This window comes from Nycticebus coucang, chromosome 3, assembly GCF_027406575.1.
Source record: "Nycticebus coucang isolate mNycCou1 chromosome 3, mNycCou1.pri, whole genome shotgun sequence".
Lineage (NCBI taxonomy): Eukaryota > Metazoa > Chordata > Mammalia > Primates > Lorisidae > Nycticebus > Nycticebus coucang.
In genome coordinates, this window is record NC_069782.1 from 6,649,672 (window position 1) to 6,676,381 (window position 26,710).

At 51.3% G+C, this 26,710-nt stretch overlaps 3 protein-coding genes across 10 annotated transcripts; 1 reads left to right on the forward strand and 2 right to left on the reverse strand.

Annotated features, from left to right (window-relative positions):
* Positions 1 to 814: 814 nt before the first annotated feature.
* Positions 815 to 5,040, reverse strand: SMDT1 (single-pass membrane protein with aspartate rich tail 1). 2 transcript variants are annotated; one of them, XM_053586314.1, is made up of 3 exons: positions 4,773 to 5,040; positions 3,004 to 3,144; positions 815 to 1,156 (listed from the first exon to the last, which is right to left on the reverse strand). In XM_053586314.1, the coding sequence occupies exons 1-2, from the start codon at positions 4,944 to 4,946 to the stop codon at positions 3,007 to 3,009; spliced, it is 312 nt and encodes a 103-aa protein (XP_053442289.1). In that variant the 5' UTR covers positions 4,947 to 5,040; the 3' UTR covers positions 815 to 1,156; positions 3,004 to 3,006. The 2 variants fall into 2 exon arrangements, with proteins under 2 accessions (XP_053442289.1, XP_053442288.1); XM_053586313.1 differs by having other exon boundaries at positions 815 to 1,099; positions 4,773 to 5,038.
* Positions 5,041 to 5,327: 287 nt separating this feature from the next.
* PHETA2 (PH domain containing endocytic trafficking adaptor 2) lies at positions 5,328 to 12,897 on the reverse strand. Of its 7 annotated transcripts, XR_008379038.1 has the most exons (6): positions 12,715 to 12,897; positions 12,064 to 12,160; positions 11,336 to 11,417; positions 7,975 to 8,051; positions 6,027 to 7,868; positions 5,328 to 5,633 (listed from the first exon to the last, which is right to left on the reverse strand). XR_008379038.1 is itself a non-coding variant. In XM_053586243.1 (5 exons), the coding sequence occupies exon 5, from the start codon at positions 7,852 to 7,854 to the stop codon at positions 7,066 to 7,068; it is 789 nt and encodes a 262-aa protein (XP_053442218.1). In that variant the 5' UTR covers positions 7,855 to 7,868; positions 7,975 to 8,051; positions 11,336 to 11,417; positions 12,064 to 12,160; positions 12,715 to 12,897; the 3' UTR covers positions 5,328 to 7,065. The 7 variants fall into 7 exon arrangements, 6 of the variants coding, with proteins under 6 accessions (XP_053442218.1, XP_053442219.1, XP_053442220.1 ...); XM_053586243.1 differs by having other exon boundaries at positions 5,328 to 7,868; XM_053586244.1 differs by lacking the exon at positions 12,715 to 12,897 and adding an exon at positions 12,547 to 12,704 and having other exon boundaries at positions 5,328 to 7,868.
* Positions 12,898 to 15,643: 2,746 nt separating this feature from the next.
* NAGA (alpha-N-acetylgalactosaminidase) lies at positions 15,644 to 25,922 on the forward strand. The gene is made up of 10 exons (XM_053585494.1): positions 15,644 to 15,788; positions 16,174 to 16,265; positions 17,823 to 17,958; positions 18,602 to 18,773; positions 19,155 to 19,332; positions 19,663 to 19,757; positions 20,426 to 20,587; positions 22,381 to 22,578; positions 24,688 to 24,831; positions 25,324 to 25,922. The coding sequence occupies exons 2-10, from the start codon at positions 16,250 to 16,252 to the stop codon at positions 25,456 to 25,458; spliced, it is 1,236 nt and encodes a 411-aa protein (XP_053441469.1). The 5' UTR covers positions 15,644 to 15,788; positions 16,174 to 16,249; the 3' UTR covers positions 25,459 to 25,922.
* Positions 25,923 to 26,710: the final 788 nt, after the last annotated feature.

A 26,710-nucleotide genomic window follows, 5' to 3' on the forward strand; every position in this document is an offset into this window, starting at 1 on the left:
ACCACTCTCCAGCAACTTCATGTTCAGCTATCTGGAAGCTCTCTGAACCCTTGGGTCTTTTATTAATGCTACATTGACTAGGTGTGATTAAAGCATGGACAACCATGTAGACATGTGATTGTACAAGAAGAGAATGATTTAATGGTAATAGACTGAGTAGGGAAAAGCCTTTCTATTCAGATTTTTCTTGGGCTTTCTGTGTTGTGTTAATTCCTCCCAGGCATGGGGGAGGAAGAACTGGGGGTCTTAATGACCTACCATCAAACAAGGTAGATCAGAGAATTTTAGGGCCAGCTCCCAGACAAAGGCAGGGGAAGACTAGAGTCTGTTTTCAACTACTATGGCCTACCCTGAGGAGGAAAAGGAGCAGGTGAAAGGTAGGAAGAAATGATTTGCTGTTTCCTGAAGCTGCTTCTGAGTGCCTCAATATTGTAACAAAAGACAGTGTCAAGGGCTAGGCAAGTTACAAGCCAGGAACTGTGGCTGAAAACCAATGTATACATGTTATAATTATTACCGAACCCAAGTTTCAACAGAATCATTCTAATGATAGTTTAGTTGTAAGCTAAAAATCAAAGCTCTTCATGATCAATACATGAGCCAAGATCACTAAACACAAAAAACCTGGAGGCTTTAGCAGCCTGTACAGCTTTGTTAAGGGAAAAGAGTTTCTGTTGGGATTTGTAAATAATGAAAATAGGTCCCAGGTCCCCGTAATAACCTTTGTGGGTCCATAAAGGCTGGGAAATTCTGGGTTATGAATCAAAGGCGTCTATGTTTCTCTGATAAAAAAGGGACAACAGAGACAAAAAACTGTAGCAACTACAGCCTGTTCATACTGAGGCCCTCCAGCTGCCACTCAGTCATAGGTAGCTGTTGTTCACTATATTTATTCATATTTGATTGTTTTTCCAGTGCTCAGTAGACAGCACATCTCAGGGGAACCTCCAGGATAGGGGCTATGGTCATGAACCATGCAGGAGGCTTCACTGAATGGGGGAGGCTGAGGGCTTTCCCTGAACCCTTCTGACAGGGAAGGAGAGGCTGAGAGCCTCACCATTTCTTTAGTGCCTTCTCCATTCTGTACTTCCTCCATGCCCTGGAAGAAAGGAAAGCAGCAGTGAACTGGGTAATTCAGCAGTCCTCCATCCATATCCTGAAAGAGAATTCCACAAAGAAGTTTTACCCAACATGGCAAAAAAAAAAAAAAAAAGAAAAAAAAAAGGCAGCTTTGAGTACATTTGATTATTTATTTACTGGGTATTCACCACAGGTCAGGCACTGGGGTCCTACATGTATAAAAAACCTGTTCCCTGCCAGCAAACAGCTCATAGTCTAGTAGAATTTTGGTGTGTATTTAAGCACATAACATGGAGCATTTTAAGAGTTACTGGTCACTCAGAGGAAGGAACAGTTCTCTTTCAAATGGAGGGATGAAAAGACCAAAGACTTTGAGACCAGGACACAGTGGCTTATGACTATAATGCTAGCACTTTGGGAGGCTAAGGCAGGAGGATCACTTGGGGTCAGGAACTCAGGACCAGACTCGGCAACATGGTGAAACCTCATCTCTACAAAAAAATAAAAAATTACTTGGGTATGATGGCATGCGCTTGTAGTCCTAGCTAGATGGGAAGACTGCTGGAGCTCAGGAGTTGGAGGTTATAGAGAGCTATGACTGTGTCAGTACACTCCAGGCTGAGCAACAGAGCAAGATCTTATCTCAAGAAAACATGGAAGAAGGGGTAGAATTAAAACACAAGAACACTGGGAAAGAGCCCTCTGTGGGAGGACAATGAGTCAATGCTTGAGGTTGAATAAAAGTGTGGGTAATTTAAGAAATGGTGACTATTAAAGATAGGTATGTGGGCAGGAATACAGAAGATGAGATTGGATAAGAAGTGTGAGCAGGCCGGGTGCAAGGGCTATAATCCTAGCACTCTGGGAGGCTAAGGCGGGTGGATCACCTGAGCTTAGGAATTTGAGACCAGCCTGAGCAAGAGGGAGACCCTGTCTTTACTAAAAACAGAAAAACTAATCAGGGGTGGTAGTGGACGCCTGTAGTCCCAGCTACTTGGGAAGCTGAGGCAGGAGGATCACATGAGCCCAGGAGTTTGAGGTTGCTGTGACCAAGCTGAGATTCTTTCTCAAAAAAAAAAAAAAAAATGGCTCGGTGCCTGTGGCTGAAGCAGCTAAGGCGCCTGCCACATACTCCAGAGCTGGCAGGTTCGAATCCAACCTGGACCTGCCAAACAACAATGATAATTGCAACCAAAAAATAGCTGGGTATTGTGGCAGGCGCCTGTGGTCCCAGCTACTTGGGAGGTTGAGGCAAGAGAATCACTTAAGCCCAGGAATTGGAGGTTGTTGTGAGCTGTGATGCCACAGCACTCTACCTAGGGCGACAGCTTGAGGCTCTGTCTCAAAAAACAAAAAAGTGTGAACAGATTATGGCAAGCCTTGAATGCCAGGCTGAGGAGTCAAGAGTATCCTTATCTATGATGGTAACCCTGCCATGCAGCATATATTAGAACACAGGAAGTCAACACAAGAAAGCTGAATGGGAAGAGGATGGGAACTCCTGGTTCCAGGGTCTGTGAGCAGTGTATGAACCAGACTGTGATGTCCATGTACAGGTTGTACTGGTGGGGAGCTTGGTAATTAGAGCTGACTGGGGAGGACTTGCAGTTTCTAAATTTCAATATGGAGCTGCTGAAATGAGGCTGTTGGTGGTGGGTGTGTAAGGCATATTAAACGGTCAAGAAAATGTGTGGATTAATTAAATGAGGGTATATCAACTTAGTTAGAAGAGATCTCAGTGAATGTGTAAGTCAATTCAACACAGGGAAAAAGCAAAATAAAAGTATTAGCCACCAAGTTAGTCAATTCATTAAAGCCTCTGCCCCAAGTATGTAATGCTTCTCCCAGGCCAGACAGTATCACAGGTCAGATGTTTCACCCTCCCTCTTGCTCCTGGTCCATCTAGGGGTAAAGCAATCTTACCTGTTAATCATCATCATCGTCATCCTCTGGGACAAAAATGTCATGTTCCTCAAGTAGAGCAGCGAAGTTCTTGCTAATGAGTGTTCCAACATAGAGAAAGGGGATCACAATGGAGAACACGCGGAGAAGGCCGAAGGACATCTGCAGAAGGTCAGAGTGGTGGATGTGAGCACCAGAGTGCACTTGGCAGGACCACAGAAGGCCTGGCCCTCCGTGCGCATTCCCTTTTGAGGACCCCAGACCAACTGTAAGCAACTCCATTTTTTAAAGTCATTAGAATAATTCAGAGCAAGAAAAATAATTAGAAAAGGAGATATAGTAATTGTTACGGCCATCAAAGTAGATGCTGAACAGTACAAGGCACTCCAGACATCTAAAAGTTAGGGCACAACCTGCTACAGACAAACAGGTGAGAAAGTAAGAGGGCTGGATTATACCAGAAGATGGATTACAGAGAGTGCACGGTGAAGGCCTATCCCATACAGTTAATTAAGTAACAGGTTTCCTGACACCTGAGAAATTTGATTGCACCACATTAAATTTTACAAACAGGTGCGTTTGCAAGTGGGCACATCTTTACACTGTAAGACTATTTACATGGACTGGGGAAAAGTCAGTAAAACCTCACCCTTATTTCCTCCTATTTTCCTGGAGTTCAAAAAAGAAAAGATTTGGGCGGCGCCTGTGGCTCAGTCGGTAAGGCGCCGGCCCCATATACCGAGGGTGGCGGGTTCAAACCCAGCCCCGGCCAAACTGCAACCAAAAAATAGCCGGGCGTTGTGGCGGGCGCCTGTAGTCCCAGCTACTCGGGAGGCTGAGGCAAGAGAATCGCTTAAGCCCAGGAGTTGGAGGTTGCTGTGAGCTGTGTGAGGCCACGGCACTCTACCGAGGGCCATAAAGTGAGACTCTGTCTCTAAAAAAAAAAAAAGGAAAAAAAAGAAAAGATTTTTAGCTGTGCCTTTTTATTAGGCAGCTCTTTCCCAAGCATGGATCACGCACCTTCTTTCCTTGCTTGCTGTGAAAGCACCCCGCAGTCAGTTCTGTCGGTTAGCATAGGCCAGACGAGCTTTAAAAGAGTTTGTTTTTTAACTCCCACACAGCTTTGCAGTCAAAAAGCAAACTTTTGTTTGATATAAGGAACTGTTTCCATTTTCCTCAGAGAAGAACTCAAAGGTAATGAGGGCACGTGATAGCATCCGGAGGCGGGAAAAAACAGGACCTGGTGGGAGCTGCACCCAAAACAGCCAGGATGCCAAGACCTAACTCAGCTGCCAGCCAAGGATACTGACTTCACCGCCCCGGCCCCTAATTCTTCAGTTATAAAAACAGTGACTTAATTTCCTGCACCTGTCTTGCATATCCCATGAATTAAATACCAAGCGACAACTCATAAAAAGATAGTCCTTCCCACATACCCTTTATTTACAAAATCCTTTCGCAATTCATTATTTCATTACATCCACTGGACGACGCAAAGATTACTTGTCCAAATTACATCACTTATCGAAACTGGACGCACAAAGCACCACAAAGGTGGTGCAAAATACCACCGTTCTCGCTTTTGCCCCCAGCACCCAGCTCAACACTGGGCTCAAACTGACCATTTCGCTAATAATCAACATTAGCGTAAAAATTTGTCCTGGGTCCGCCTAGCAATCTAAGACGATCGTACGATTGGCCTCTACTCCCGTCAATCAGCGTCGGCCCGCCTCGCACGCCCACAACAATTGGCCTCGGCCCCTTCGCCCCGCCTCCAGGCAGACACTCACTTTCACCGGTTTGGGCAAAATGGCGCCGCTGCGGGTAACGATGACTGACCTAGACGGCACCAAGTTCTGACCCGAGCCGCCGGCATTGCCACGTTTCCTCAAGTTTGGCCCGCCCCGGAAAGCCCCGGACCGGACGGGTGCCAGGGCTAGCCAGCGAGCCGCTCCGGACGCCATCTCCCAGCTCCGCCCCTCCCCAAACACCCGGACCCCGCGGTCCAACGCCGGTGCGGCCCTCAGGAAGGGTGCCGCCCTCAAGAAGAACGCCGTCCCAAGCCTCGCGAGGCTTTTGGAGCACACGAGAAGCCCAGCCCTCACACTTGCGCAGTGGCCGCAGTTCCTGTGGCGTTGGGAGCTTCTCACCGCCCAACGTAGTGACGTCACCAGAGCGAAACCGACCCCCGTTCTCCCTTCCTCCCGGGTTCCAGTGCGAGCCCCGGGTGGGCCGAGTGAAGACTTGTCATTGTTACCGCACCCAGTTCCGCAGGGCTGCTGGGGCAGGCGTCAGGGGACGGTTGAAACAAACCTAAGGGCCCGTTATGAGTAATAGTAAAAAACCTTTATTCGGTGCTTAAATCATATACAAAAAACTGTGATAATAAGAAAGATAAATGCTGTAATATCTGTATATAAAGTGCAGTGGCTACAGAACCGGGAAACAGGATGAGGGAACGGCCCTGGGTAGCATCTCCAGCTGCCGAGGATGAGAGACTCCGAGCTACTGTCTGTGGCTTAATTGAGACTTGGTTTGCCCAAGGCCCGGTTAAGAGACAAAGGGGCAGATTCAACCAGGCTTCGCATCTTCCCACCAGCCACTGCCGCCATGCCCCTAGGGCATCAGCTGGTCTAGCCTCTGGCCCAGAACTAGAAAAAGAAAACAGGGCTAAGCATGTATCTCTTTGTAACCCCAGCACTCTGGGTGGTCTGTCTCTATAAAAAAGAAAAATAATAAACTAGCCAGCCTATAGTTCTAGCTCCTTTGGAGATAGGAGGATTGCTTGAACCCAGAAGTTCGAGGCTGCAGTGAGCTATGATCACACCACTGCACTCCAGCCTTTGTGACAGAGCAAAACTGTCTAAAAAAAAGAAGAAGAAAGAAAAAGAAAACAGTTGTTGGGATGCTGGGAGACTAGCAATGAGGTTTGGGCAAGTTAGCCTGGTGGCAAGCAAGACTGTGAAAGAGTTCTAGATGGCTTCATTAGCAGTTTCAGGAGCAGAAGCATCTTTACGGAAGCCCAGCCCAGAGATAAGAATTACCACAAAGTTCCAGGAATCCTGTGTCTAAGTACTAGGATGCCTACGACTGAGAACCAAAGTACCAAACTGGCTTTCCCCAGGGAGCCATACTCTCACTCCACCTCTTCTTTAGCTTCTCACGTGGCATCTCCGGGAACTGGCTGCTGAGGACACAGTACAGGAGGGGTTTCTGCTGACACATGAAAGCTATCAGCCCCTCCTGGGCCAACGTCTAGCACCATCTGTTGACAGGGCAGCCAGGGACAGAGGATGTGGACCCCAACACTTTCTGAGAAGAATAAATCCCTCTTTATTGGCTGAAGGCCCTTTCTCTCCAAAGCAGTGGTTCTCAACCTTCCCAATGCCTACAATTACGCCTAATGTTACAAAGGGGTCGCGATCCACGGGTTGAGAACCGTTGCTCCAAAGGATCCTATCCAAACTGCAGAGTGGGGATCCCATGCCCAATCTTCCCACCCCTCTCAGGAAGAGCTGGGCCCTAGAAACCTCCATGACACAATAAATCCATCTTCTCTGACAATGTCAGCCCCTCAGCTAACCTCTGGTATTTAAAAGACATAATATTCTCCACGTTGGAAATGGTAGCTATAGAATCTGTTGTGGTAGGTCAAAGGTAAAATAACCCATGGCTATGTAACAGCTCCCACTTCCTCCATTTCACTGACTCCCTTCAGTGAGGGGCAGTCCAGCATAGTCAAGAGATTTGGGTCTTTCTTTTTTTGAAGTTTTTGGCTGGGGCCATGTTCGAACCCACCACCCACCCCGGGTATATGGGGCCGGCGCCTGAGACTTGGGTCTTGCTCTGTGACTCTGAGCAAGCTACCTATCCTCTCTGTCTCAGGAAAGAAAGAGGATGGAAGTCATGATTCCTCAGTCCTCTCCAGGTACAAGGTTGGGTCCAGAACCTGGAGACTCCCTAAAATACACGGAAATACTCCCAGAAGCAACCTTGCAAATGAGTAAACATTTAACTCTTGAAAAAGCACTGGCCCTGGTGTCCTGACCAGCAGGACAGGGGCAAACCTCAAAGGGCCCAGGCTCAAGGCCTAGCCTGTTCCTCTTGTTCCCCATATTCTGCCTGGCTCCCCTGGGCTCTCTGCTGCCATCTCCGCCGTAGTGCCACAATCTCCTGGCCATACCAGTCGTGCAGGGTGGAAAAGCAGGAGGTCTCAGGGGACACAGGGCTCTGCCCACTGCCTAACAGGAGGTTGGCAGGGCCCTGCAACTCCCACTCACCCGACCCTCGCCCTGCCCACCTGCTGCCCCCTTCTTCAACTAAGCCCACAGGGCTATAATCTCTGGGAAGGGAGTGGCCATTCTCCAGGCCCAGGGACCAATACTCAAGAGCCTGGGGCTTACAGCGGTTAGCAACAGCCTTCCAGGATGAGTGTCGTTGCAAGGCCAGGCTCCGGCGGGCTTCCTGCAACTGGCTCTCCAGCTCCCGTACCACCAGGCGCATGTAGCCAAAACTTGCCCGGGACAGTGCCTTCACCCAAGCCTCCTGGGCCGCTGGCCCATCTGCTGCCAGCAGGTGTGGACGCACTCCAGGGGCATCAAAGCAGATGGTGAAGGCAAACTCCTCAGATGCTGGAGCTTCAGCCAGCTCCACTGTGCAGCCCTCCAGCACCACCAGGCTCAGTGGGGCCCGGCCCTCGCGACTCTCGAAGGAGAACAGCAGGTTGCCCTTGAGAACAAACCAGCATCTTCGACCAGTGCCACTGGGGGTAGGTGGGGTCCCTGGCCCCCCCCAAGTGCGCAGGAAGCCTGTGTGGTCCGCTGGGGAGTTGCTCAGTGCATAGTGGGCTACACTTCTCTCATTCAATTTCATGGCTTCCACAATAACTGTCAGGTGAGAGATGTGACAGAATTAGAGAGGGAGGCAGCCCCTGTGGGGAAGAACCTTGGCTTGGTAGGAGACCTGGGCCCTCGCCCTGCAGCCCCTACTCACTTGCTGTGTCCCTGAGGCTCTTAGTGTCTTCATCTGCAAAATGAGCTGGTCTTTCCTTCCATTTCTCTCAAAGGGACCTTGTGAGGATCATGTAAAAAATTGGATATCAGAGGACACAGAGAAAAGGATAATGCGATTGTATCAGACCAGGAAGCATAGTATGACCTTGACACAACTTTTTATTTTATTGTATTTTTTGAGACAGAGTCTCACTTTGTCGCCTTGGGTAGAGTGCGGTGGTGTCACAGCTCACAGCAACCTCAAACTCTTGGGCTTAAGCGATTCTCTGGCCTCAGCCTCCCAAGTACCTGGGACTACAGGTGCCCACCACAGCGCCCGGCTATTTTTTTGTTGCAGTTGTTTAGCTGGGCCGGGCTGGGTTTGAACTTGCCACCTTCAGTGTATGTGGCTGGCGCCATAACCACTGTGCTACCCTGAGCCCTTATTATTATTATTTTTTGAGACAGTCTCACTTTGTCACCCTTGGTAGAGTGCCATGCCATCATAGTTCACAGCAACCTCCAACTTTTGGGCTCAAGCTATTCTCTTGCCTCAGCCTCCCAAGTAGCTGGGACTACAGGCGTCCGCCACAATGCCTGGCTATTTTTTAGATACAAGGTCTCTCTATGGCTCAGGCTGGTCTTGAACATGAGCCACTGTGCCCAGCCTGGACACAGCTTTTTTTTTTTTTTTTTTTAATAGAGACAGAGTCTCACTTTATGGCCCTCAGTAGAGTGCCGTGGCCTCACACAGCTCACAGCAACCTCCAACTCCTGGGCTTAAGCGATTCTCTTGCCTCAGCCTCCCGAGTAGCTGGGACTACAGGCACCCGCCACAACGCCCGGCTATTTTTTTTTTTTTTTTTTTTTTGTTGCAGTTTGGCCGGGGCCGGGTTTGAACCCGCCACCCTCGGTATATGGGGCCGGCGCCCTACTCACTGAGCCACAGGTGCCGCCCTGGACACAGCTTTTTAAAATCCAAAGAAATACAGAGGAGGAGAGGGAAGTGGGAGGAGGATCAGTATGCTCTCACCTAAAGGGCACAATGTAAGTGTACATAGCACACCCCCTGGGTGAAGGGCTCTACTATAACTTGGACCTTACCTAACAAACACCAACAATGCTACCCTGGCTCGGCGCCTGTGACTCAAGCGGCTAAGGCGCCAGCCACATACACCTGACCTGGCGAGTTGGAATCCAGCCAAGGCCCGCCAAACAACAATGATGGCTGCAACAAAAAAATAGCCGGGTATTGTGGCGGGCGCCTGTAGTCCCAGCTACTTGGGGGGCAGAGGCAGGAGAATTGCTGGAGCCCAGGAGTTGGAGATTGCTGTGAGCTATGATGCCACAGCACTCTACCCAGGGCGACAGCTTGAGGCTGTCTCAAAAACTCCCCCCAAAAACAATGTTACCCAGTCATTGTACCATCATATTAATCTGAAATAAATCAATTAAAATAAAATAAATAAAATCCAAAGAAATAGACCCCAGCTGGGCTGACATGGACCCCAAACCCATAGAAAACATTGTACCTAAATTATCCCCTAATAATAACCTAAGAGTTCTCAGTTCCAACTCTGAGACCAAACCTCCAGGGTTTCCATGACCCACTGGGCCTCTACTGGCCTTTCATTCGTGTATGGCGTAGTGGAATCTTGCCAACCTGAAGGCAGACACTGAGACACAAAATGTAACTTTAAAGAGTTTACTTGAGCCAAATGAAGACAGCTGCCCAGGACACACACACACTTCCAAGTTGCCTTGAGGAGGGCTCCACCTTTGTTACAGCAGGGTTTTTGTTTGTTTGTTTTTGTTGTTGTTTTTGACATAAAGTCTTACTCTATTGCCCCTTACTCTTACTCTAGAGTAAAGGTCAGCTCAAGCAACCTTGAACTCCTTGTCTCAAGCAATATTCCCACTTTGGCCTCCCAAAGCACTAGGATTACAGGTGTGAGCCGCCACCTCTGGCCTAACAGCATGTTTTTATTTTATTTATTTATTTATTGAGACAGAGTCTCACTATTTTGCCCTTGGTAGAGTGCTGCAGCATCACAGCTCATAGCAACCTCCAACTCTTGAGCTTAAGCTATTCTCTTGCCTCAGCCTCCCAAGTAGCTGGCACTGCAGGTGCCCCCCACAAGGCCTGAATATTTTTTTGTTGTTGTTGCCATTGTTGTTTGGCAGGCCTGGGCTGCGCTTGAACCCGCCAGCCCCGGTGTATGTGTCTGGAGCCCTAGCTGCTGAGCTACAGGCACAGAGCCTACCAGCATGTTTTTAAAGGCAAAAAGGAATAAGAAGTGAGGTGTTTGACGAAACTTTTACTGGTCTGCAGAGAGAAGATTGATTAGTGATTGGCTATATGTTGTTGAATTTAGGGCATAAACTAATGTGTCCAGCCCATGGTATTTTATGGCTACTTGCTGTCAGTTAGTCTAAAGCCCACCTAGCAACTGGATCCAAGAGGTAATAGGCCAGACATCACAGCACAAACCTGTAGACCCAGCTAGGAGGTCAGGAGGCTAGGCAGGAGGATCCTTTTGAGCTTAGGACTTTGAGGTTGCAGTGAGCTAGGATGACATCACTACACTCTACACAGGGTGACAGAGTGAGATTCTGTCTCAAAACAAAGGTAATTATTTAGTATAAGAGAATAGTGAGACTTGACTGTTGTCTTATTTCAATGCCTGTCTGGGGCTAATAATTCAACGAGTCTCAAATTCCTCAGATAAATGGCAGAGCCCATAGCTCAGTGGGTAGGGCGCCGGCCACATACATACACAGAGAGTGGCAGGTTCAAATCCAGCCGGGGCCTGGTAAAACAACAATGACAACCGCAACAACAACAAAAAATAGCTGGGCATTGTGGTGGGCACCTGTGGTCCCAGCTACTTGGGAGGCCGAGGCAAGAGAATCACTTAAGCCCAAGGGTTTGAGGTTGCTGTGAGCTGTGATGCCACGGCACTCTACCCAGGGCAATAGCTTGAGGCTCTTTCAAAAAACAAAAAAAGAAAAAAATTCCTCAGATAAAGTTTATTTTCTTTCTCAAATTGCAGCCTTAGGGGCCAGACTGGTGCAAGGCAGTCTTGCTCTGCCTTATGAGGGCTCAGATGAGCACCCACTCCCTAAATGAGAGTGTGGCACAAACACAGGTATGGCTGAGAAGGACCAACCACGATCACTGAATGTAGATGCCCCAGGGAGCATAAAAAGCAACTGACCCAATCATCCTAACTCATAGAAAATTAAGACCCAGAGCAGTGAAGGGAACTTGCCAAAGGTCATGCTGGCTAGTGAGAACAGCTTGGCCTCCCAATTCCCTCACACTTTCTCAGAGATGTCTTGCCCCCACTTGACCTACTTACCAACAGGGGCTCATGGGGGAGGGCAGGAAACGTCTATCTGGCCACATAGCTCAGCCCTTTGACCACGAGGTTTGCCTGAAACCTGCAAAAAACAATTCTCAAACACAGTCAAATCCTAAAGAATGAGACCCCAATTCCTCTTCTGGGGCCCAGTGAAACCACTACCTCCACCAGGAAGCCTTCCTTGAACCCTGATAATCCCCCCACCCATCTACCCAGGCCAGGTACCGATAAACATCTTAAAGGGCTGGGTCCCCATGTCTTGACCGTTACTGCTCAGAACTCATCTCCCTGCCCCCTGAAGTTAGGTCAGAGGCAGGTGCCCTCACAGCTTCCAGTTTTTCCCTTCTAGCACTTGCCAGTTTCTATGTGGGCTTGAAGTGAAGTGACGTAATCCAGGAGGCCTTCCCTGATCACCATATCTAAGGCAGCTCTGACCACCAAGGTGGCCTGACCTAAGGTGACCTGCCCAGAGGTACTCTGGCTTTGGGTTTTTTTCCTTATGGCTTGAAGATTTTGTTAGTGTTTACAAGAGTGTTCCACCCCCAGAACGTCTAGGGTGAGACTCAGCTTGGCTCAGCAAGCCGAGTAACCCTCAATAATCCCAGCAGTGTGCAGGGCTCAAAGAGGCCCCCGGAAGTAGCTGAATTAATGGGAATATACCAGCCGACAAAACAAAGTTCCCTCCCCGCCAAACCCTACATTGGGACAGGGGGAGAGAGACGCACCGTAAGCAAACAAAACCAATAAAGACCGATGATGAGGGCTATGGAGAGAAATAAGCCAGGCCCTGGGATGGGGGGCAGGCATTCCAGCGGGACAGCCCTGAAAGCGGGAAGAGAAGATCACAGATGTTTGTTTGCCCAACGAATGGCCTCGCTGCTCGTCCTAAGCCGAGCACTGAGACACTGGGGCAGGGGGTCCCCTCGTCTCCACTGGTAGGGATGCCAGGCCCGATGGTCTTCCCGGAGACTCGAGTCTTTTGTTGGAAGAAAGTTGGGCTGGGGCGTGGGACCGCCCAGCCAACCTGGCCGTCGCTGTCAAACAGAGGTCACCTCGGCCAGGATCTCCCCGGCGCACGCCACGTACTGGGGGGGCGGCTTGCTGCCTCTGTTTCCCCGTCCGCGCGGTGGGGCTCTTCCCGCCAAGTCCCCGCGGCCACGCCTTCCCCCTGGCCACCTCCTCCCGGAGTCCGCTGGGCCCGCTCTCACCTCCGGCGCCAATGCCCAGGAGGGCAGTCCGCGGGGTGGGTCTGCGGCCGCGCCTGGGGCCGATCCCCGCGCCTCCGCCGCCCGAGCCGCCAACGTGGCTGCGGGAACAGGGAGACCCCTCCCGGGAGCTCGGGTTACTGCTCCCGCCCTTCCCCGCCCAGTACTCACTCATCCACGCAGCCGCTCCTGGGTCCACAAAGGAGGGAAACTGAGGCCCAAGAGGGCGGTGACCTGCCCGAACCACATAGCTGGTCAGTGCAGGACAGCCTCGAACTCAGACCCCCACCCCCCAGGCTATTTGCTGGTCTTGGACCCAGCCCGTCGCCGGGATGACTCAGTCCATCTCCTTGCCCTGGGATCCCCTTCTTCCCCTTCTCCCCGCCCAGCCCACTTCTCCCTCAGAGCCAAGCCAGGCTCCTCCTAAGGGCGGGCATCTATACAGCCCGCGAGGCCCCGGGGGTCAGCCGACATTTGCCCTGGGGAATTATCCATTTCTGCCTCTGCCACCCCGCCCTGAATCTCCAGGCTCTGCCCGGCGTGGGTCCACAGGTAGGCCTGCGGGGGAAGGCTGCAGGAACTCACAACCAAACCCGAGAGTTTCCCCGAAGGCTCTGGTAGCGCCGGCGCCAGCAAACATCTCCCCGTGAAATTGTTGGTTACCCCCTCAGAGCCTTTGGATAGCCTTCCTTCTCCCCTCACTCCAGCTCTGCTCCTCAGGGCTCCTTCACACCACTTGAGTCTCAGCTCAGATGTACCCTCCCTGACAATGGAAGGCACAGTAGCTGCCCTTGTGTCTCTACCACATCCCTGGCTTGTATTTCCATTTCTATCAAACCCACCACTATATACGAAACATCTCTGCACTCAGGGCTTTATTTCCTATTCACTGTCTGCCCCCCTAAATTTTATTCAATTGATATTAATAGCATAGACCACAATAAATGTGTTAGGCGGTAATTAGTGCCATGAAAGAAATAGAGCAGGGAGGGGTGGGGAGATTACTATATTAATTGAAATGGTCAGAGTAGGTGTCACTGGGAAGGTGACATTGGACAAAAACTTGAAGAAAATGAGAGAGCTAGCCATCCTAGTGCCTGGAGGAAGAGCTTTCCAGTCAGAGGGAACAACCAGTGCAGTGGCCCTGTAAAGAGGCCAGTCTGGCTGGGCAGCAGTGGGACACAGGGACAGATGGGGTTGGTGTGGCTCTGTAAATCCTTATGGGCTGTCACGCCAGAGGTGAGTGGCTCTGGAGGGGTTTTGAGTGACAGGTGACCTGAGCTGTTCCCTGGGATCACTTGGCTGCTGCAGAGAGAGGAGACTTGAGGCTTGGTGCCCATAGCACAGTGGTTATAAGGCTGGTAGGTTCAAACCCAGCCCAGGCCTGCCAAACAATAATGACAACTGCAACAAAAAATAGCTGGGCGTTGTGGTGGGCACCTGTATTTCCAGCTACTTGGGAGGCTGAGGCAAAAGAATTGATTAAGTCCAAGAATTGAAGGTTGTTGTGACACCACGGCACTCTACTGAGTGCAACAAAGTGCAAAAAATAAAATAAAATAAAAATAAATTTCTAAAAAAAAACAGAAAAAGAGGCTCAGCGCCCATAGCTCCATGAGTAGGGCGTTGGCCACATACACCAAAGCTGGTGGGTTTGAGCCTGGCCTGCTAAACAACAATGACAACTGCAACCAAAGAATAGCTGGGCGTTGTGGCGGTCACCTGTAGTCCCAGTTACTTGGGAGGCTAAGGCAAAAGAATCACTTAAGCCCAAGAGTTTGAGGTTGCTGTGAGCTGTGATGCTACGGCATTCTACTGAGGGTGACAAAGTAAGACTCTGTCTCAAAATAAATAAATAAATAAAAATAAAAATAAAAAAGAGAGAAGACTTGAATGGAAGCAGGAGAAAGGACCCTGCAACAATAATGCAGGCAAGATGAGACCAGGGTGGGGTGGCTAGATCTGAGTACGGGGTGAAGGGAGAGGGTGCAGGGACTGGCAGCAGGGGTGAGGGTAAAGGAGGATTCCAGGGCTTTGGCTGGAGCACCTGGAAGGAGAGTTGTAATTATGCGGGAAGTGGCAGGTGGCAGGTGTTCAGTTTGGTGTCAGTCATGTTTGAGACACCCAGTGGTCACCTGTGTGGTAATGCTGTTGGGACAGGCCAAATGATACCCCAAAGTGTGGCGCTCTGACATGCTGAGTACTTTGAACCTAAGGACACAGGAAGGGCCTCAGAATTCTTTGTCCCCAAGGTGGGTCACAGATCATGAGTAAGAATGGGCTATGAAGACATTCCTTGGGTCACTGTGTCTAATGAGAGGTTGTCAGATTCTCCCTCCATAATCCCCAGGACAGAAGGCCAGATGCTGTTGTCAAATCACATTCCTAGATAGCTGTTCTCTTCTCATCAAACCTAAGCATAAAAATACAGTTGTCCCTGTGTCTTTGGGACATTTCTTAAGGTTCCCATATCACGTCAAACTCTGATTCAATAAACCGGTTCGCTATTCTCCCATTAACCTGACCTTTGTTACAAAGTGTCCGCCAGGCCCCTCATGATAAACGAGGAAAAAGAGTGATATTTTCCTTTCAGCCCCACCCCCACCCCGCCCCGCAGTGCCCAGAAACGACCTTGGTCCTAGGTACTCTCTCAATAAACACTGGACGGACCCATGAAGGGTGGAATGTGTGGAGTGCCTGTGGGAGAAGTCCTTCGAGCGTCCAGTGTGGGAGGACAGCCTCCTGATTCTTTGAGAGCTGTGTCCATCATCTGGGTTGTTTTCCCCCCCGAAACCCCCCCCCACCAGGGTCCAGCATCCTCCACAGCAGGCGGGGTGTTCCCTCATCCCCTGGCACAAAGCCCCCGGCAGGTGTCCACCGCACAGTTAGTTACTGGACGCCTGCAGCGTGCTGGGGCACCATCCTCGCCCCCGTGGGCCACACAGCCGTGAAGGACCACGAACATCCGGGCTCACCGCCTGCCGGGCTCGCGCCCCCCTCGGGAGCGCGCAAGGCACGAGCTCACGGGGGCGGGGCTTAGGGAGGCGCGGAAGGGTGGGTGTTGCAGGGGTGTGTGTCTGGGGCGGGTGGCGGGCGGGGCTCCACGTTGCTAGGGGGATTCTGATAGGTTGCGCCGAAAGGTTTGCGGTGAGGCCCTGCCCCCACTGGAACGCTGTGGGCTTATCAGGTGACGGACTGCGGTTCCGAAGTCTGAAGCGGGTGGCTGGACCGAGTGTGTCGCGAGGGTAAGTGTGGCGGGAGGGGACTCTGCCGTTTTGGAGAGCCGGGGCGGAAGCAATGGACCAGGTGGAAGTCCAGAGTCGGATTCCGGTCCCGCGCCTCGGTTCTTCCTGGGCGATCCGGAGCCTGCCACTTCCCCTTTTTGGCCCAGGCAGAGAGCCGTCCTTAGGCTCTTGGGACTCCTGCCACTGCAGAGAGGGTGAGGCCTAACGTCCAAGACACCTTGTTTAGTACTTCTGAAGGAAGAAACAAGCTCTGGGAAGTGATGGCTGACGATGGGGTGGGGTAGTGAGGGCAACTTGGGGACCGAGTGCGGGATCCACCCCAAAGGTGACGGGAGGCAGGGCTAGCCAAGCAGTCGTGCCCCAGTGTTTTTCTAACGTTTCCTAGCTTCCAGAGTCCAACATACAAAGCTGAGACAAGCAGAACAGAGCTGAGCTGATCCTCAGACGCTGAGTCCGGAGCAATGTTGCTGAAGACAGGTACTTAGCAGGGGTCGAGTCATCCTCGCAGGCTTTGGGAGGATAGGGGTGAGGGCTACTTGGAGGAAGTTCCAGCCTTCTGGTGTCTGGCCCTTCTTCCCTGATGTGGGTTATGTGGGGAGATGAGTTCCTTTCTCTTATTCTTGGAGCTGGGCCAGGAAAGGAGGAGGTGCCCACTCAGGAATCAGTTCCCTTCCAAAGAGGCTTTTTTTTTTTGAAACACAGTCTCTGTCACCCTGGGTAGAGTGCTATGGCATCATAGCTCACAGCAACCTCAAACTCCTGGACTCAAGCAATCCTCTTGTCTCAGCCTCCCCAGTAGCTGGGACTACAGATTACCCCACAAGGCCTGGCAAATTTTCTATTTTTCATAGAGATGGGGTCTCACCTTTGCTCGGGCTGTGCTGGAACTCCTGAGCTCGAGGAATCCACCCACCTTGGCCTGCCCAAGTGCTAGGGTTTATAGGCACGAGCCACTGCACCTGGCTCAAAGAGGCCTTCCTTTCTCAACCCCTTTCCCTAAGTACAGAAGCCCTATCTTACCTAATATCAACATGTGCTGAAAACAGCCTTATAAAGTCCCATAGTGGCCCCGTAGTAACTTCATGTGACCAACAAGGAAACTGAGGCCTGAGGGGAAAGGGCCTATGTAAGCAAGTTGGATTCAGGTCCAAGATAGCTGACTTCCTAAGCCCTCTGAGCCCTCTTACAGGTCAGTGGTAGAGAGCAAACACTGAACCCAGGCTTAGGGAGGCCTGGAATTGGGCTGCAATGTACAGACAGTCCCTGACTTATGGTTTGACTTTATGTTGGTTTTAAAGTGACACACATTCAGTAGAAACTGTCCTTCAGGTGCCCATATGACCATTCTATTTCACTTCCAGTACAATATTCAATAAGTTACATGAGCTATTCAACATTTGCTTATAAAACAGGCTTTGTGTTAGATGATTTTGCCCACCTGTAGGCTAACACAAGTATGCTTGGTATGTGTCAGGTAGGGTATGCTAAGTGCATAAATGCATAAAGTTAGGTGTATTAAGCGCATTTTTTGGCTTACAAAGTTTTCAATGTAATATCTGGATGTAGCCACATGGTAAGTTGAGGAATATGTGTATTGTTAATTTCTGTGTACAGGGTAGGGGGAACTGACCAGGGGTATAGGAAGGAAATAACTTCAGATGTCAGTTTTGTTTTGTTTTTTTATTGTTGGGGATTCATTGAGGGTACAATAAGCCAGGTTACACTGATTGCAATTGTTAGGTAAAGTCCCTCTTGCAATCATGTCTTGCCCCCATAAAGTGTGAAACACACCAAGGCAGATGTCAGTTTTGCCAATTCCAGCACTGCTGTGGCAACAAGCCACACCTCAAACATATTGCCTTGCCCCCAACGCCATCCTCCCACTTACTGCTCTGATTTTTGCCTTCATCCAGGAGTCGTGTTCTCCTAATATGCAGACAGGCAGCCTCTGCGGGGCTGAGCAGCATGTGGGTGGGGTGGGGTGAAGGCTGGGGCTGTGAGAGCCACTCACAGTCACACCCCTTCCCCCCCCAGTGCTCTTGCTGGTACTGGTAGCCCAAGTGCTGATGCTGGACAATGGGCTCCTACGGACGCCACCCATGGGCTGGCTAGCCTGGGAACGCTTCCGTTGCAACACTAATTGTAAGGAGGACCCAAAGAACTGTATCAGGTAAGGTGTAAAGTCTGCACCCACCTGACAAGCCTTGCCCAGGACTGTGCAGACAGGTCACGAGGCAGGAGGATCACTTGAGGCCAGGAGCACAAGACCAACCTAAGCAACATAATGACATCCCAGCTCTCTCTCTTTTTTTTTTTTGAGATAGAGCCTCACTTTGTTGCCCTCAGAGTGCTATGACATCATAGCTCACAGCAACCTCAAATTTTGGGCTCAAGCAATCCTCTTGCCTCAGCCTCCCGAGTAGCTGGGACTACAGGTGCGTGCCACAATGCCCAGCTATTTTTAGAGACAGGGTCTCTCTATCGCAGGCTGGTCTTGAACTCCTCAGCTCAGTCTACCCACCTCGGCCTCTCAGAGTACTAGCTAGGATTACAGGCATGAGCCACAGGCACCTGGCCCTACATCCCATCTCTTAAAACAAATAAAGGCCATGGCTTTGTGCTAACCCTAACCCAGTCCTGCCCTTTGACCACTCTTCTTGCTTATGACTCGTGAGCAATCCCTGTTGGCCATTTACACTTGTTACCTGGCTTAGTCCTCAGCCAGGTCATGGTTTTATTAGCCCAGGTACACTCAGAGCTATGGGGAGGGCCAGGCTGGGCCACTGAGCTGCCCTATCCCTGCCCCTTGCTAGTGAGCGACTCTTCTTGGAGATGGCTGACCGGCTGGCGCAGGATGGATGGCGGGACCTTGGCTACATATACCTCAACATCGATGACTGCTGGATCGGAGGGCGCGATGCCAGTGGCCGCCTAGTGCCTGATCCCAGGCGCTTCCCTCACGGCATTGCCTTCCTGGCTGACTATGTGAGCCCCACCCCAGTCCTGTCCTTGGCCTAATGGCTAGACCACCCCTTTCCCCTTACCCAGCATAGGGCTCATTTACACAATCCCTGTATGAGATGACACAGTATGGTGGAGGATACAGACAAATGAACACCTAGTTGGTCAATTGTGGTGGGTGAGAGCCAGAAAGACATCTTCTTCAGCCTGGAATTCCAGGAAGGTTCCCTGGAAGCAATTCTTGAGCTGATCTCAGAGAGATGGCAGAAGGGATAGCAGAAGTAAGCTGGGACCCTCTCCTTCAGTTGGTGGGAGCCACTGAAGGTTTTCATGGGGCTTAGATGTGCCTGTGAAGAGGCGCCTTGAGGGTCTTGCCTGAGCCCACTGTGCTCTTAACCCCTGCAGGCTCACTCCCTGGGCCTGAAGCTGGGCATCTACGAGGATTTGGGTAACTTGACCTGCATGGGTTACCCAGGCACCACACTAGACAAGGTTGTCCTGGATGCCCAGACCTTTGCTGATTGGAAGGTGGACATGCTGAAGCTGGACGGCTGCTTTTCAACCCCTGAGGAACGAGCTGAGGGTGAGTTTTTTGGATGGCTGGGACTGATCAGGTAGGCAGGGAGGGATGGCCATGACAGGCCCACCAGAGCCCATCTGGCTGAGCTTGGTTTGCCTGTTTCCCAATCCCCTCACTCAGGGGTTAGGAAGATCATGACTCTCAAGTTCCCTAAGTATGGGGAGTGGGGGCACTGTGGCCGACCCAGGAAGTGTTTAAGGCTCTGGGTACCTGGGGAGGCACCGACTCTTTGGAGCCTGCGTTTCCTCACATTTGGTGGGGAAAAGGTTTGGACAGAGGCCCAGAGTGCCTCCTATACCTCCTCAATCCTGAAATGGATTGGGCTTTCTCCAGGGTACCCCAAGATGGCTGCTGCCCTGAATGCCACAGGCCGCCCCATTGCCTTCTCCTGCAGCTGGCCAGCCTATGAAGGGGGCCTCCCCCCAAGGGTAAGCCATTTTGGGCCCTGCCCAACAGTGCTTCCCACAACCAGGCCTCAGGGAGGTGGCCTTCCAGAGATATGGCCGCTCTCACCACATTTGCACACACGCCAATTTGTAGGTAGCTAAAGAGAAGGTCATAAGTACCCCTCAAAAGAGGACCAGCTGAGCCAGTCCAGGGTCTTAGAGGGAGGAGGTCCCCATCAGGTGGGCTGAGCATTTGAGACAGGAGAGCCACAAGTTAGCACATAGTGCCCAGCCTAGGAGTCGGAATCCAGGGCTGTACTGTGTGGGCTGGCGGGCTCCTTGCCAGGGGCCCCTCTTTGACACTAAAGAGGATGGGCTTAGACTTTCAGACCTGAGGGGAGAAAGCTGACTATTGCAGATAAAACACAGGAGGTGGGTGTGCAAGGGGGAGAAGGGTTGTAGGCACACCAGCCTGGGTCCACACTGCGGGTTTAGTCCAGGCTGGCACAAGAGGGCAAGGTAGGCTCCTGGCGCCAGCATGCACAGAGGGAGCAGGGCCACCCCCACAGTGGCCTTCCTCATCCTGAACATGCTGGGGAGCCTGTTTTTGCTACCCTCAGTGTCCTGTGCTGAACCTCCTCAGCTTGTATAGGCCTCCACGCAACAGGGTGTGGTTCTGGTGCTGGACTCTGCCTTCCTCCCACTTCCAGGTGAACTACAGTCTGCTGGCAGACATCTGCAACCTCTGGCGAAACTATGACGATATCCAGGACTCTTGGGGTAGTGTGCTGTCCATTTTGGATTGGTTTGTGCAGCACCAGAATGTACTGCAGCCGGTGGCTGGCCCAGGGCACTGGAACGACCCAGACATGGTACCAGTCGGAAGGGGATGTCCCTAAGCCTACCTGCCATCCAGAGGGCACTGCTCCCCATTGCCTTGTGTGTGCTTCTTCCCTGGATGCTCATTGCCGGTTTCTAGGTTACCGTTTCTGAAATGTGTCCCTGAACTGGTGGTATTAGACCTACCTTGAAAGCTTGTATACAATTCTGTTTCCAGCCCCCTCCAGCTGTCCCCATATTGCATCAAAATATTCAGGCGAGTGACCTGGGAATGCCCATTATTAACCATCTCCCCAGGAATTCTTTTTTTTTTTGGAGATGGAGTCTCACTATGTCACCCTTGGTAGAGTGCCATGGCGTCACAGCTCACAGCAACCTCCAACTCTTGGGCTCAAGAGATTCTCTTGCCTCAGCCTCCCAAGTAGCTGGGACTACAGGCACCTACCACAACGCACAACTATTTTTTTTGTTGTTGTTCTTGCAGTTGTCATTGTTGTTTAGCTGGCCCAGGCTGGTTTCAAACCCGCTAGACTCGGCGTATGTGGCTGGCGCTGTAACCACTAGTGCTGAGCCTCCCCAGGAATTCTGATGTTTCTTAGAGTTTGAGAACTTGATCTGTAGAGAGATATTACTATTCCCCTGCAGGGCAAAGATCATGACTATTCCAGGCTCTCTTGCCATTTCCCAGGGTCTGCACTGCCCTCTCTTTACCTCTGACCCCTCTCCCAGTGCCCCTGCCCTGCTATCCAGCAGAGCCCTCCGCAGACGCCGAGTTCTGCTTCTAGCCCTTTGGGCCTACCCCAGTCATAGCCCTGGTGACTGTTTTTTGCATTTATCTCATAGCTTTATGGTTATCTGCTTATTTAGTCAATAAACATTTACTACTTAAGATTATAAGGATTATAAATACCAATAGTGGAGGGGCAGGCTGGATGAGCAGCAGCTGGCCTGCTAAGGAGTTTTAGCTCCAGTTCAGCCACTTATCTTGGGCAAGTTACTTGATTTTTTCTGTGCCTCAGTTTTGGCAATTGGAAATGAGGATAATAGTAGCTTCCTTATATAGGGGCTTTTGAAAGTTAAACGAAATAACTCTTTTAAATGCTTGCTTGGCACAGTGTCAGGCATAAGTTTTAGCTCCAGTTCAGCCACTTACCTTGGGCAAGTTACTTAATTTTTTCTGTGCGTCAGTTTTGGCAATTGGAAATGAGGATAATAGTAGCTTCCTTATGTAGGGGCTTTTGAAAGTTAAACGAAATAACTCTTTTAAATGCTCGCTTGGCACAGTGTCAGGCATATACACACTACTTAAATTATCATTAAGTCCACAACCATGTTGCCTTAGCAATAATTATTTGTGTCCTGACTATGGATTGGTTGCCTGGGTGTCAGGAGTCCCCCTTGGTCATTCAGCTGTGGCTGGGGCAGGTGGGTGGCCAGTGGCAAGCATAGGGACTCTGTCCCGGTCCCTATTTCCTACCACTGCCACTCTGGGAGTATTTTTTGACGTGCATGTCCCACCTAATAAACTTTTTGGCAACAGGATCCCATTTGAACATCTGAACAACCCGTGCTGCAGCCAGAGCTTATTGTCACCCCCATGCTCTTAATGGAAAAGTAAAAGCTGATGCTCAGATGAAAGGTGACTTGACTGACTTGCCCCAAGGCGATGCAGCTGTGGAATGGTGTACATTGATCCAGAACCCCAAATGCGGCTGTCCTTCCCCAATCCCTCTTTGTTCTTGCCTTGGCTGGAAGTTTGGGGATGGCCCCCGTGCCTGCCTCCCTGATGACGGCAGAACTGACCACTCCTCTCCTCTGCCCCCAGCTGCTCATTGGTAACTTTGGCCTCAGCTTAGATCAAGCCCAGGCCCAGATGGCCCTGTGGACGGTGCTGGCGGCCCCTCTCTTCATGTCCACAGACCTGCGTACCATAACTCCCCAGAACATGGACATTCTGCAGAATCCACTCATGATCAGAATCAATCAGGACCCGTTAGGCATCCAGGGACGCAGGATTCGTAAGGTACTAGGGTGTGGGGGGACGGAAGGGGGGTCGCTGAGGAACTGGGTTCCCCGGAGAGCAAGGGAACCTGCCTAGAGATCACCCAGGGTGCAGGAGGGAGTTGGGTCTCTGTATGCCACCCCTCCTGGTTGCATGTGGTTGTGGATACTGCTGGGAGCTGCTCCAACTGCCCACCCTGCCCTTGCTGGGTGAGAGCTATGCTAGAGATGGATAGCTTAAGGGAACTGGGTGGGGGAAATGTCCCACATAAGTGCACAAGGAACAGCACAGCATGGGGCTTCTGCACACCTGTAATGGCCTACAGAGGACTAGGGCTTCCCTCCAGAATTTTTTTGAGACAAGAGTCTTACTATGTCACCCTCGGTAGAGTGATGTAGCATTACAGCTCACAGCAACCTCCAACTCTTGGGCTTAAGTGATTCTCTTGCCTCAGCCTCCCAAGTAGCTGGGACTACAGCACCTGGCACAATGGCCGGCTGTTTTTTCATTGCAGTTGTCGTCGTTTAGCTGGCCCGGGCTGGGTTTGAACCCGCCAGCTTCGGTGCATATGGCCAGCGCTATAACAACTGTGCCACGGGCGCCGCTGAACCCCTCCAGAATTTAAAGAGTTGTTCTAGGCAAGGAGGAGAACACTGCTGCTACTACTAGTGTCTACTATTTATTGAGTAGTGGGCCAGGCATTCTGGATATATTTTCTCAGCAAGCTGGATATTTTTTCTCTGTTTTACAAATGAGGAAACTGGGCGGCACCCATAGCTCAGTTGGCAAGGGTGTCAGCCCCATACACCTAGGGTGGCGGGTTAGAACCCGGCCTGGGTCTGCTAAGTAACAATGACAACTGCAGCCAAAAAATACCCAGGCATTGTGGCGGGCACCTGTAGTCCCAGCTACTTGGGAGGCTGAGGCAAGAGAATCACTTAAGCCCAAGAGTTGGAGGTTGCTGTGAACTGTGACGCCACAACACTCTACCCAAGGTGACAGCTTGAAACTGTCTCAAAAAAAAAAAAGAGGAAATTGAAACTTCAAGAGTCTAAGTATCTTTATCCCAAGGGTACACAATTGGCATAAACAAGACTGGACTCCAAGTGTCACCCCAAAGCCTTTGTTCTTTACCAAATTCCTGACACTCTGATAAAAAGAAATCTGCAGAACTATAGAAGGCCCCTACAGAACTGCAATGCCGGGCCAGGCACGGGGGCTCACACCTGTAATCCTAGCACTCTGGGAGGCCGAGGCTGGTGGATTTCTTGAGCTCATGAATTTGAGACCAGCCTCAACAAGAGTGAGACCCTGTCTCTAACAGATAGCCGGGCATGGGTGGCGCCTGTGGCTCAAAGGAGTAGGGCGCCGTCCCCATTTGCTGGAGGTGGCACGTTCAAACCGAGCCCTGGCCAAAAACTGTAAAAAAAAAAAAAATTGCGGGGCATTGTGGCAGGCACCTGTAATTCCAGCTACTCAGGAGGCTGAGGCAAGAGGATCACTAAGCCCAAGAGTTTGAGGTTGCTGTGAGCTATGACACTGCAGCACTCTACCAAGAAAGACAAAGTGAGATTCTATCTCAAAAAAAAACAAAAACAAAAAACAAAAAAACTGGGATCCCCAGAGGGGGAATTAATCTCTGCCAGGTCGCTGGAGGGAGAGTGGGGCCCGGAGAACTTCTGGGGGGTGGGGTGGATGGGAGTTCACCTGCAGCTCCACCGTGTGCCCTCCTGGGGCGGAGTCCTGGTTTCCGCTGCACAGTGCCCACCAGCCCCACAATGGCAGCTGCCCCAGCCAGCACCCACTCTCACGCTGCGCTGCCTCTACTTCTGCATTTCTGCCTTCAGCCCTCCTGTTATCCTCTGAGCTTCTCAGGCAGGACCTCATGCAACATTTGTCTCTGTCCTAACATAGGGGCCTGGCTCAGTAGGCGAGGGCAGACATCCACTGAGTCAGGGAAGGAAGGAGAGGAGGAGAGTTAAACCAGGTGGAGGTCTGCGGCCTCCCTCAGCCTCTGCATGACAAGGACCGGTGGGCTGGGGGGACCCAGGGCTCGGGGAAGGCTAGGAAGGAGACTTCATGGCCTATCTGAGCAAGAGACTCTAGCCAGTAGCCATCTTCTGTAACCAGGAGAAATCTCACATTGAAGTGTTCATGAAGCCCCTGTCCAACGAGGCCAGCGCCATAGTCTTCTTCAGCCGCAGGACAGATATGCCTTATCGCTACCACACCTCCCTTGCCCGGCTGACCTTCAACAAGTCTCTAACATATGAGGTGAGTGCCCTGCTGCCCGCAGCCACTGGCCCAGCCTTTAGGCTTAAAGTTTCCCTGGGAAGGCACTGCTGGGGGGGTGGGGGGCCTTGTTCACATGTATCCTCCCCGGAGCCATGGGGTTTAGGCCCTCTGGCAGGTGCCCCTGGGGCAGATACAGACACAGAGGGATGTGGCTGGTGCCATTCTCTGTGCTGGTGTTTTCCAGCTGTGTCAGCAGAACTACTATACATAAATGTGAGTCCTGTTAACAGCCACGCTTCTCCTCCCACTGGTCAGCCCTGCTGACGTGCTCCTCAGCATTTCACTTGGGTTGGGGCTGGCCCCACTGCCTGTGCTCGAATATCTGTGACAGGAGACTCGGGCTTCCCACCTCTGGAGGGAATACTGGAGGCCTCGCACAGACAGGCCACAGCCCAGGCTTCTGCGTCCTCTCAAGGGGTTTCTGTGTAGCCATTCTCATGGTGGCATTGGTGATGTCCCTCCCCACTGCAGGCGCAGGACATCTACACAGGGGATGTCATCAGTGGCCTCCGGATTGATACCTTCTTCACAGTGACCATCAATCCTTCGGGGGTTGTGATGTGGTACCTGTATCCCATCAAGAACCTGGAGATATCCCAGCCTTAGGACATGCAGCAGGCTGTGGCAGCACCACTGAGCCCAGACCACGGAGCCTCAGCATGCCGAGGACAAGAGGGCAGAGTTCTGACCCCACCGTATCCAAAGTGCAATCTGAGGGCCAAGTCCTGGGCCCTACTCAAGTGTGAATCCTCGTGGAAACTTGGGGCAATTTCCTGTGGCCTTCCTGGCCTGTACTTCGACTGCAGGGCCCCCCAGATGTTGCTAAACAACTAGTCCAGCCTCCTGAGCCCCCATGCCCATCTGGGCTCGAGACTTTGACCTTGTTGACTCAAATCAGGATTTGGAATTTTTCTAATTAGGAGTAGAGACCGCTTGCCAGGAACTCTCCTGAATCGTGTGATTGGCTTTCCTACCCAGAGAAGGCCTTGCAGGCTGATGCCACCTGGGAGTGAGGTCAGAAAGGAGACTTTGGCTCCCTCAGGTCACCAATAAAGCTGTTCTTTAATCAATTAGTGTAATGTGAGTCTGAGGCCATGGGCACTTTCATGGGCACTTACAGAACCTTGGTGGTTCTGTACAAGGTGTTGGTTTCACATCTCACCTCACATGGAAGATGTATGCATCTTCTGGCCCCTCATTTTCCAAAGCGACCTATAGATTGTGCTTTCTAGAAATGATGTGCCTCACACCAGGGAGCCATCCTTGGTCTGCCTGACCTGGTGGTCGTGATGGGCACAGCACAGAGGCAAAGTGGTAATGCTCCCAGGCCTGACAGCTTGTGCTCTGCCCAGCAGTGGCTCCTGGCCCAGCGGCACAACCCATTCTCTGGGGGCTCCATCCTCACCCCCACTTCTCTCCCTTTATTTTCTCTCAACCTGGCCACAGAGGTTCAAATTCCCCAGCTGTGTCTACAGACAAATCCAAGGGTTCATTGTGTCTTAAAATCTACTTCCCACTCCTCCCAAGGTAAAGGGTAATAGGCAAAGTGAAAGAACAACAGGTTCTTTACTTTGGCTCCTACTTCCCAAGCCCTTCTCATCCAGCCAAACCACAGGGCACCTGTCTTCCCTGGGCGCTTTCCCATCCAGAAAGCTGGTGGCAGAGCAGGCTTGAATGTGGGAGCGTCCAATGCCCCAGGCCTTACACTGTCCTGTCCTATGGGATCTCTTCTGGGTGGATCTCCCTTCCTCCCTCAGAGTTTTTAAGTCTTTCATTTATTTATTTTATTTATTTTTACTTTTGCGACAGTCTCACTCTGTTGCCCAGGCTGCAGTGCCATGGCATTAGCCTAGTTCAC

Coding starts and splice junctions, on each gene's coding strand:
- SMDT1 (XM_053586314.1), bottom strand. CDS start 4,946: ATGGCGTCCGGAGCGGCTCGCTGGCTAGCCCTGGCACCCGTCCGGTCC. Junction 3,145..4,772: donor TTTTGCCCAAACCGGTGAAA/GTGAGTGTCTGC, acceptor GACCTTCTGCAG/ATGTCCTTCGGCCTTCTCCG.
- PHETA2 (XM_053586247.1), bottom strand. CDS start 7,854: ATGAAATTGAATGAGAGAAGTGTAGCCCACTATGCACTGAGCAACTCC.
- NAGA (XM_053585494.1), top strand. Junction 19,333..19,662: donor CCCTGAGGAACGAGCTGAGG/GTGAGTTTTTTG, acceptor GGCTTTCTCCAG/GGTACCCCAAGATGGCTGCT. Junction 22,579..24,687: donor AGGGACGCAGGATTCGTAAG/GTACTAGGGTGT, acceptor TTCTGTAACCAG/GAGAAATCTCACATTGAAGT.